The sequence below is a fragment of the Tachysurus fulvidraco genome, chromosome 8, assembly GCF_022655615.1.
Source record: "Tachysurus fulvidraco isolate hzauxx_2018 chromosome 8, HZAU_PFXX_2.0, whole genome shotgun sequence".
Classification (NCBI taxonomy): domain Eukaryota; kingdom Metazoa; phylum Chordata; class Actinopteri; order Siluriformes; family Bagridae; genus Tachysurus; species Tachysurus fulvidraco.
In genome coordinates, this window is record NC_062525.1 from 12348895 (window position 1) to 12360031 (window position 11137).

The following is an 11137-nucleotide window of genomic DNA, read 5'->3' on the forward strand; positions in this document are numbered from 1 at the left end:
GACTTCACTATTTGCTCCATGACAACAAACATCTCTCAGTTAATGTAATGTAGTAGCTATTATACACTAGCTAACGTTGTGTCTAAATAATTTCCCTCATAGCAACTAACAGTGACAACTGCGATAAACTACAGATGATATTAGGAGTGAATTTGTTGAATATAAGAGACTTTTTATTATTATGAGCAGCAGTAGTAGATCAACAAGACCCATCATCTACAGGTATGCTAATTAACAATTATACATAAACAAAAATAGAAGAAAAAAAACTGAATATTATTCAATGTTAAAATTAATATTTGCAGATATTAATTATTAAGTGTATAAATATACATACATGATTTGATGTTTAATGCTATAATAGCTAACAGTGTGCACTGACTATGATTTTAAAGCTGAGTAAACGGTTCGTTCGGATCAGATCATTTAGACTGATGCATTTGAAAGAATTTACACCACTGAGCCATATGTGCCCTTCTGTGGGAGCCTAATGAGGGCAGATCGATGTGTAATGCCCTTCACTCAGGCCGAAGCTAATGCACTCAGGCGTCAAGCCGCTCCGCTCCCTGGTTGAAGCCCTGATTAGATTAGGAAAAGTGTGCAGGGTTTAGTCATGTCACATACCAGAGATGCAATGTGCTGGATCACTCCAGCTCTAACCCGCATTATGATAAATACTCGAACTCAAAAAAAACAAAAACAAAAAAATCTGCATAAACTTTATAAAATTTGATTAAAAACCCCATCTGTTATTGCATAATAAAATATAAAAATCATGTTCCAGTATAGTTTAGGCCATGCAACACTAGGATAGATGCATTAACAGGGGCTTTTCTGTGCAATTCATTTCTGTCAAAAAAATCCATAGAGGCATGTTAGCAGTAAACAATGTTCATCAGAGTGCTTTTGGCCACGCATCCACACACACACACACACAATTTTTCCTCACACACATCATGTGATGGAAATCGCAACTAATTGAGTCAAGAGTCAGACTACAAATACTTCTAGGCAGCAATTTTTTATTCAACCCATGTTTTGTCACAGGTTTAATTTCGAAAAATCCTAAAAACATGGCATGACATGGCAGCTGAACAAAATCTTAAAAATCAATAAAAACAAAAATTTTGAATAAAAATCCAGAAACATGATGGATGTGTTCTGACGTACAAGGATTTTTTTCAGCTTGTTCAGGATGGATTATTTTTGAGAAATTCAATGTGTATGATTAGTCACGTGACTGTGAAATTCAGTGTGATAGACTTATAATAAAATGAACATTTCACTTTTAAGTTCAAAAACGCTCAAGATTTGGCAAACTCTCTTTCACGCCTGGAGAGAATAAACTGCCAAACACTAAAACTAGTGTTTCCAAAGCCTTTGGTGCAAACCTCTCATTAATGAGTTAAATTAAAATAATTTTTGATTAACAGCAATAAAGGATTTTTAGAAGTGAGTCTGTGTAGATTCTCAACATTCTAGGAAAAAACATCCTGTGCTTTACGCCGACTCATTAACCAATCACCTGAAATGTCTGTTCCGCTCTGTCCTTCAGTAGATTTACATAACTGACAAGTTCACCTGTTCATTCAGCCTGTCTTATTAGAGTCCATGTGTCCAGCACTCACGCGACACTTTATCCCCAACTGTGTTAGCAGGAACTCATCCAGACACAGCACTTGCACTAACTGCCTGGCACCCCCTGCAGCGGCACTTCATTAAATACGCAATGAGAGCACTCTGCTTATGAAAAGACAAGAACAAAAGCTTCTGCATGCTTTCCAAAAAAGTCAGGAATATATTCCTGAACTGTTGGTTTCTCTATTTGACACTAATTGCTCAATAATGACTACAGATTAGCTTATTCGTTGATGTTGCAGTAGCTAACATGATAATGCTCTTGATTATAAATGCTTTGAGGAGGTCACTACACTTGACTGGCCAACACCATGTGAGCCAAACCTAGCTAGAGCAAGATGGGAGTACTCTAGATACCTTCAACTGTCAAGAACCTTTGGTTTGGTGGTTGCTTACAAAGCAGGCCGTGAAGCTAGAAAATAAATCTAGTGAACCTAGCCATGTTATGTGACCTGGAGAGTTTAACATGACCCAAGTTCTGCAGCTCTAAAAATTCATTAACAAGAACCCACTTCGGATGTAGGTTATTATTGCGCTCTTGGCAAAATGGTTTCCGTTTCCTATCCCTTGTGATTCTTGAAGAACGCCCATCTTTCATTATACAGACTTCACTACACTGCAAAATCATAAAAAGGTGAGCTCATAATACAGGTTCTCCCAGTCCAGACTAATCCAATCCCAATGAGGTTAGTTTATGCAAAACAGAACCTATACGTAAACAATCTTAGCATCAGTTGATGTTATAAGCTCACAGATCACTTTTAGCAAGAAATGGCTAGATTTGTGGTCTCTTGCGTGCTACTACACTCCCAGGCTCTGAATTATCCTTCTGTCCATCGTCTTGATCGGTCTATAGATGGTATTTGGATCGCCAAAAACAGTGTGTGATGATGAAGCAGTGGGCTGCAACACAGAACACAGACGTGACGCATAGCTTCCGTCCTGCATTCCGGAGCAAGGACTCTGCAGAAGCAGACCCAAGTCCAGCTCACAACGATCCACTTTAGGCTGCCGGTGAACTTGTGGTGCTAACAGCGACAGGAGGCCAGAATCCCAATCCGATTCCGAAGAAGCAGGGGAGAAAGTGTCCGGGACAAGTGCAGACTCAATGCAGATGGAGGAGAAGGACTGAGACAGGTGAGAATTGCTGGAGGTCTTATTTGTAGAAGGGAAGGGGATACTAGGAACAAGCTTAGGAGGCTCCAGAAATGGTTGATTTTGGTAGACATCATCCTGGAAGAAAGGGTAGAGCTGAGGAGGACCAAGCTCAGATGATGCATCTTTATTGTTTAGGTATATCTGACACACCAATTCTTCCTGTTGATCATCCTCTGGAGTTGGCACATTGAGGGAAGCGTTCAATGAAGGATGCTGCTCCGCCGTTTCACGCTTACATTGAGTAACGTCATTAGCCTCTGTGTGTCTGTTAATCCCGCTTTGCGCCAAGTGATGAAATCTCACATCGACACCACTATTCTGGTTGGTTGGCTCAGACCGAAGGGAAGTCCGCCTCACCTTTGAGGCCTTTGGGCTGAGGGTGAAGGATCTGCTGCGCTTCCTGGGGTTCTCACCATCTGAAATCCTTGTGGACAATGATTGGGGCAGGGAATGAAAAGATGGGGAACAAGAGGTGGTTTCTACCATGTGTGTCTGTTCCCTTTCCATTAACCATGAACATGGTGGTAAATCATTCACAGTATCTTCCTGATGCTTTTTGGGACTTTTTAAACAAGTTGCTGAATCATTGTCATCATTCAGCAATGTTTCTAGGCTAGGTAAATGTCTCTGAGAGATTTCTGCAGGCTCCTGTAGAGTACTTGGTTTATGACTATCTGCTACCTGTACCAATCTTGGAGAAGGTGTCGTGAACTCTACAGGTTTACTGTCTAAAATAAAATCATGCTGTTGGCGAGGACTGGGAATGTTGGTTTCAGAGTTTGAGGAGTCTCGTTTTTCGTCCACAAACTTGGTTTCCAAGGAAGTAAAAGGAGGAGCATCTGCACAGGGCTCCTGAAGTTGAACTGAGGAGTCACAGATACGTTCCTGTTGGACTTGCACATGGCTCGCAGGTCCTACCTCTTGATTTGTCAGACAGGTTTCCATTTCACTTTTACACTGCAGCTCTATTTCAGAAGGCAGAGCTACAGAGCCACTTGAGAACCTGAAGAAAGAGAAACGGTTGAGAAATCTGTGCGATTCAACTGAATCCTTCTCATAGCTAAATGTAGCAAGCTGTTATAACACGACCAACATTAGCATGACCATCACAGAAAACTGATCTGGTCAGAACAGAGATTTAGAAAGATATGCTTGAGCATGATGTTTCCAGGAAATCTCCCACATGGTCCCTATACATCACCTAGGTGCAGAGCACAACCACCTCATATGACTGATAGTCCAACCATATTCTGTGACTAACTGTGACACTGTAACAGTCCATTTATAGACATGAGACCGGGGAAAAAAAAGCTCAGCTCACCTCATCATTAGTGCATCAACCTGCGGGTCTTTACATCCTGAGAAAACGTCAGCCATGGCAGACATCAGCTGGTCCACCACAGCATAGTTATTAAAGTCCTCCACAAAGCGCAGATGAACATCTGACCGCAAGTGCTGTTAAACAAAACCACACAAAGAGCACAGACTAAAACAGTTTCCTAATATAAGGATGTTTAAGAGAGACACTGAGACAATGTCCATTGTTAAAAGCGCTATATAAATAAAATTCAATTGAAAGCTATGCATCATTGTTTAACATCAACTCGTTGTATAGCGCTTTTACCTTACGCAACTGCTCACCTCATCCTGGTCACTATACTTTCTCTGGCAGCACTCGCAGTAACCCAGGTTCTTCTTTTTGTGAGACATTTTAGGGGAAGGAGCTGCTGATAGTTTATCATGGCTACTGATGGTCTCTTCATTTTTTCTGTGAGGAAAGAAAGGAAACAGTTAATTACTGTGATGTACAATTATGGAATCAGTGTGTTTGCAAGGAGCTGTGAGAGGAGTAAACTGGAAAGACAAAAAGAAAGAGAAAAGAAAGTGTTCTAATTATGATTTCATGAGCAGCAACTAAGTTTTTCTGGATGTTCTAAAACATTAAACTTACTGAAATGCTCTACAAAACCACAGGTGAGTGGAGACAAAGTTTTAAAAAAAATACCACAAAAAAGAATGCCGTATTTCACTGTTCTGCTTTATTTTCATATAAATATTCACCCAAATTTATCCTTGCTCAGCCCATCTTCTCTCGTCTTTAAAAGCTGCACTGGAGCAGGATTCTCAAAAGGACTGAATCTTCTGGTGTAGCTCAGCATGGGGAAATCCAGAGACTGGCAATGCAATGGCCTGTACTTCCTTTTACACAAACACACAAAATGCAAACAATTAAAAGAAATGAAAGTACTACAAACTCCAAAAGCTTTTCTATAAAAGTGGGCAAAGATGTCAGACTAAGCTGCTCCAAGAAGTTAATGTCTATTTCACTGTCTGGAGCAAAGTTCATCAACATGGAGACTTTTAGAGCTTAAACCAGAACATGAAACGTACTAGGTAGAAGTGGGCTGATAGCCAGCGCTAACAATCTAGAGAATTCTCAAAGCATGTGTGTGTATGCTGCAACGTCTGAAATGAACACGTCTTCTTACACAATAACCCTTCATTAGCTAATAACGGTGAAGAATACCTTCTTTTAACGCTGTGGTGTAGCAGGGGGTGAAACAGATATCTATTTTCCTTAAAAGGCCTCATGAGGGGGTTCGCCCTCACTGTACTCATCTAATTTAGCTAATGAAGCTTTAATGCTATTAAATTAAGTGATATGTGACCCCTGTGAGATGAAACCGGATTAAAAACCTCAGAAAGATGGTTTAAGACCTTTACTGTTAAATCCAAACAATCCAGTCCATGAGTATTTTTTCTACAGTCCCAAAAATTAAGAAATAATTCGCACGCACGCACGCGCGCACACACACACACACAAACCTGCAGCATTCAGACTATGTGCTGGTTTTTAATCATCATATCAATGAATATCATCATCATTATTATAATTTTAAGATCAGTATGCCCTTTTAAAATTAATAAAATATCACAATACATTCAGTGAGTGATATTTTGAACTAAAACATTGGTACACTTACATTTAAACACTGCAGCAAACCATGTAACTCCATGTATTGCCTACCTGCAGCTGATATCAGGTGAAGACGGGCAAATCTGACTAGTTATTATTATCCTACTGAAACTAATTTCTTGTCTGACTCTAACTGAGCATAGTATTAATTTAAACAGCTTATACTGTTTTGATTTCCACTGATTCGGCAGGATTCTGATCTTTTACAACAAAAAGTTATTTAGATTGATCTCTGGTGATGGTTTAACACACATCACCACTGCTTATAATGTAAATGTACACACCAGTGTTTTATTGTTCACCAGGAGACCTGGTGTGTTTGTGGAGCTCACCTGCTTGAGTCCTCCACCTTCACAAACTCCACCTTAAGACTGCCAGCTGCAACATGGGAAACACACATACACAAAAGGAATGTATTATACTGTACACTCATATAGAATAAAATAGTAGTAGTAATAATAAAAATAATAATAATAATAATAATCAACTTATCAGTACCTTTGATGATACACAAGCTTGAATTCTTGTCCTTTATAAAAACACACACATTTTTCCAAAAATTTCCATATGCAGGTATAAAACACTAAAATCAAGGAACTAAGAAACTAAAAAGAATGAAACATTAAAAAATTATTTGTGAAAAGATTATTAAATAAAATAAATTAATAACTAGTACCTCTCTTACCTCTCTCTTACGGTGTGTGTGAGTGGAGTGTTGTGAACTCAGATCCTCTACAACCTTCATAAACTCTGAGATATTAACCGAGTTAAAGAAATGTACATTATACAGTGCTCTGTGTGCGTGAGCTACAAGATGTACAAACAGCTCCACCTACAGTCACTATAAACACACACAAACTAATAAATAAACTATAAATAGATATACTATATACAAATAGATTAACTATATACACACACACACACACACACTATATATATATATATATAATTACACATAATTTAGTCTTAAAGTACAACATTAAATATATAGTGTTAGTTAATTTGAAATAAAAGACATTTGAGCTGCTAAAAAGATACGTTCTACAGAGACGATTTTCACTCCCCAGTAACGGGCAGCGCTGGACAACACACCACCCCGAGACTGCTCCTGAAACCATCACACAGCATAATTTATTATTTAAACACACAGAGACACACAGAGAATTAATGTTTGAAGTAAAGAATTATGTACGTTATTGCGGATGGCTTTCTCCAACAAGGCTTTTCCTCGGCTGCCGCACACCTGCACACAATCACATTCAATTAACTTGCATTACTGCTGAATCACTTGGCGCCATGTGATTCTTCGTGACTTTTTCTGAACAACAAATCCATATGATTCACTGACTTGTCCCAAGTTTTGTTTTTTTAATGACTTTAAAGCTTCTGTAATGTACACCCACGCTCACCGGTGCTCTCAACGGGGTTCCCGGGCGCTGGGCCACATCATTCCTGCTCTCTCTCTGCTCATGAGGAGAATTGTGACCTTTGACCTTTCCTGATGAGGCTGTGATGGTTCTCAGGGTGTCCCGGTTTCCCGTGATGACGACATTCACATCCTTATAGAGAAAACTCTCCACATTCTGCATTAAAATTAAAATAAATTGAACTATTGAGGCCACACCTTCTTGTGCAAGTTTGCTCTGTTGTGGACTCCCTGTTCCTTATCTAGATGTCCAGGATGTAAATTTATGTTTCTGTACTGGGATTGGGCCACAAACATGATATAAATATATCATGATGATTATTTTCCTGTAAAAGCACATCCCCGAGTTTAAAACTCAAACTCCTCTGTACTGTGTCAAACAAGAGCTCCTGCTTTTCATCCGAGAATATGGTATCATCACATAATCTGCATACGATATAATATACTCCCTATCATATTGTATTTTCACACTGTCTCACATTACATCATATTGTATCATTTCGTATATTGTATATTGTCAAATCTCTTGTCATATCATATCTTATCGTACAAGGGAGTGATGTTTACCCCTCCGAGGCGAATAATGAGTTTGGTGAGGACAATGGTCGAGTTACTCTTCAACTCATCCAGGTAAAAGGACTTCCCTTCCAGTGGACGGGGGCCAGGCATGAGAGTCCCCAGTGGCTCACACACTGCTAACAGACGCTGCATTACACCAATTCACCTGTGTGTATACACACACACACACACACACACACACACACACACACAAACACACACACCTCCTTATTAAAACTCCTACTAATAAAGATAGAGAGATTTTATTACTATACATGATGGGTTTTTTAAAAATAAACAAGAATAATAACAACAATAACATTAAATATATACTATTATCAAGCATACACTTAAAAAGTAACACAAATCAACAGAAAACCAAGGATTAAACAGATTTATTCTATTTATTCGGTATTAAAACTATAGCTCAAAATGCCTCCTCAGACGTGGTTATCCTCAGACTCTTACGTATATTTATAGTTTATTGTTGTTGTTGTAATTTCTGTGCAGTGTAGCTCAGCGTTAGCTCCGTTAGCCAGAAAGCTACAAGCTAGCAGCTACAACAGCGCTTACTTTGCGACAGAAATGTCATCAAATTCATTCTTACCTTTAACAAGAACGCTTAATTTTGAAATGAGAAATAAATAAAACACGGTTTTAAACGTTTAACCCGGACGACAACGTTCAAGTTACTGAACAAAGCCTCCATAAACAAGCACCGTGTGAAAGCTTTTCAAAATCCCCTCCGAAACATCCACCTGCGGTTCGCTCCCAAATCAAGCATCTAGTGCACTAAGTAGGATGCGGGTTGTATAGCGGACGGAGGGCACGAATATAGTGAAGAGATATTGATTTGGAATTAACCAGGTCCCGTGTTGTTTTTGAGGTAGTGTTGTGACTGTGGAGCGCCCCCTGGCGGAACGGAGTAGGCGCACTGAGTAACATTAAGGGGAGAGTAAGAAGTTCGGATAAGCGGTAGAAAATGAATGAATGAATGAATGAATGAATGAATGAATGAATGAATGAATGAATGAATGAATGATCACACAAGCTAAAAAATACTGTATATTTTTACATTTTTTTCTCAGTCGCTTTGGAACGTTTCTCAGATCAGAAATGAAATTCTCAAAACTACTTGTTCAATTTCCACATCATTTAGTCTTGTGCTCATCATAAGAACATTTCTTGTTGCTTTGATCAAATTGCGAATGCTTTGGTACATCATTTAATGGATTGTGTACAAGTGTCTGCTGTTTCCTACATTATCAGTTGTTTATGTCATGTTGATCAAAATGTATTATACTGGTTTCACCTAAATGGTTTGAACCCCCAAAATATTTAGGCATCAGTTCATTGCACAAGTCATTGAGTGCAAAATGGTTAAACCAGCTATCAAAATTTGTCAAGCTCTTCTTCTTCTTCACAATTCTATTAATCTTTTCTTGTAAATGTGTCTTGAATTGATGATTTGTGCAGATGAACCTTAAATGTCTCTAGAGCCGATCCTGACCTCCCTGGGGCCCTAAGCAAAATTCTGCCCTCCTACCTGACTCATGAGCTATGTAAACCATTTGCCACACATTCACACTTGACAGCATCTCCTCTACTAAAAAATTTCAGCATAGCACCTGTAAGTTATAGATAACTACTATTATTCATTTTATAAGCTGCATCAAGCCCCACTTAAACTGCCTCCGTCAGATTCCTCTTTATCCATTTTCAAACATAAAATACTATTTATAATATGACTTGGCTCTTGCAATATTCAACTAGTAAATATGCAATAGCAGATATCAGAAATTATTTTTACTAGTGTAAAATGTAATTCCTGATATCAAAAATATGGTTACTACTAAAAATCACAATCTTAATATTTACATTTTAAGTATTGAAAACTGAATTCTTGATATCAAAAATCCCTATCATGTGAATGTATAAAAGCTAAAATGCTTGCCATACTGTATCACTGTGTTTTATAGTATGCATTAGAGCAATACTTGATCCCTGATGGTTATTATTTACTGAGGGATGTGCATTCATATTGACCTGGCATTATGCCCATTCCAATGTAAATCCATTGGTTTCCATATTGCATTAACGTTGTAACCTCGAGAGACTATAAACAATGTCATTTAGGACTGTTATCACGCTACTTTTTGTACTGGTCCCCACTTTTTTTTTCACTTTTCATGGCCAGATAGATAACTCCACTTCATATTGTCATCTACACAGCAGGGACGATTCTAGGGTCAGAGCTTTAGGGGTGCTGAGCTCCTTTTTAAGGATATGATCAAAAGGCACACCGAGGCATGTCATTTTAAATGTCTTTATTATTATTATTATTATTATTATTATTATTATTATTATTGGGCTTTTATATTTTTATTAAATGACAAATTCCTTTCACAAGATCATTATGGACTGTCCCTAGTCTCTCACCTGATTCTGTCTTTTTTCTTTTAAAGAACTGCCGTATGTCCATTGCTCACTGGCAGGCCACACATACACACACACACACACACACACACACACACACACACACACACACACACACACAGAGAGAGAGAGAGAGAGAGAGAGAGAGAGAGAGAGAGAGAGAGAGAGAGAGAGAGAGAGAGAGAGAGAGAGAGAGAGATGCTAGGAGTTCAGGAGTTAAGCCTGGTTCAGGTTAAATCCTCTGTGTGTGAGGAATGAATAAATACAGCAAAGTGAGTGAGTGTTTTCACACATACTGGTGGTATATAGTGATATGTCGTTTATTTTCACTCTGGTCCAAACGCCAGGGCTTTGTGTTTCCATGACGACTGACCAGAAAAGACGCACGTGACGTCATGTTTACACGACTCTCGATTGTTAAAATGAGTATCAAATTAATGATAAACTTTACGAACAGAGACACACTACACAAGTAAGCAGTCGCGCTGCTGTTTTTGTTTCACGCTCTAGCAGTTAATAAACAGAACTGCATGCGTCTTGCGGAAGAACATTGTAACCGGCGCTACTTCTCTCCGTTTATGACTATGGACGAGTCACTCAGGTCCTGGGCTACTCCACAGCGGCGGCGACTCGCTGGACTAAAATATTTTTAAAAAATTTGGGGTGCTGAGCTTTTTTTTTAGCCTCACCCATGCTACACAGTAAACATTAACAAGCACAACTTGCGTAGTGTGCGTATAGGGCCGATCGGCTCTGAATATCTCTAATGAAGGGGCATGTACCAGTATGTACAGGTAAAACATCTATGGACATACTTTATCTAATTTACATAAACTTCATACATAAACATTACATAAACAGGGAAGAAACATAAGATTTGAAGACTTTTATGAACCTAGTCTGCTGGTTAACTTTGTTTACCATGTGTTTAACTCTAAATACAT

The 11137-nt window shown here is 38.7% G+C and overlaps 1 protein-coding gene across 3 annotated transcripts; it reads right to left on the minus strand.

The window, feature by feature from the left end:
• Positions 1-1005: 1005 nt before the first annotated feature.
• Positions 1006-8562, minus strand: dbf4b (DBF4 zinc finger B). Of its 3 annotated transcripts, none has more exons than XM_047817569.1 (12): positions 8365-8562; positions 7767-7923; positions 7183-7356; positions 6966-7016; positions 6812-6881; positions 6450-6523; positions 6272-6302; positions 6106-6151; positions 4858-4995; positions 4438-4564; positions 4118-4251; positions 1006-3799 (listed from the first exon to the last, which is right to left on the minus strand). In XM_047817569.1, the coding sequence occupies exons 2-12, from the start codon at positions 7908-7910 to the stop codon at positions 2440-2442; spliced, it is 2349 nt and encodes a 782-aa protein (XP_047673525.1). In that variant the 5' UTR covers positions 7911-7923; positions 8365-8562; the 3' UTR covers positions 1006-2439. The 3 variants fall into 3 exon arrangements, with proteins under 3 accessions (XP_047673525.1, XP_027033451.2, XP_027033449.2); XM_027177650.2 differs by having other exon boundaries at positions 6459-6523; positions 8365-8560; XM_027177648.2 differs by lacking the exon at positions 8365-8562 and having other exon boundaries at positions 6459-6523; positions 7750-7886.
• Positions 8563-11137: the final 2575 nt, after the last annotated feature.

What these genes read in the sequence shown, in the direction of transcription:
- dbf4b (XM_047817569.1), bottom strand. Translation starts at nt 7,910, where the DNA reads ATGCAGCGTCTGTTAGCAGTGTGTGAGCCACTGGGGACTCTCATGCCT. An exon ending in GTAAGAGAGAGGTAAGAGAG is followed by an intron (nt 6,303 to 6,449) that starts GTACTAGTTATT and finishes GTTTTTATAAAG; the next exon opens with GACAAGAATTCAAGCTTGTG. An exon ending in CTGAGCAAGGATAAATTTGG is followed by an intron (nt 4,565 to 4,857) that starts GTGAATATTTAT and finishes CTTTCCTCACAG; the next exon opens with AAAAAATGAAGAGACCATCA.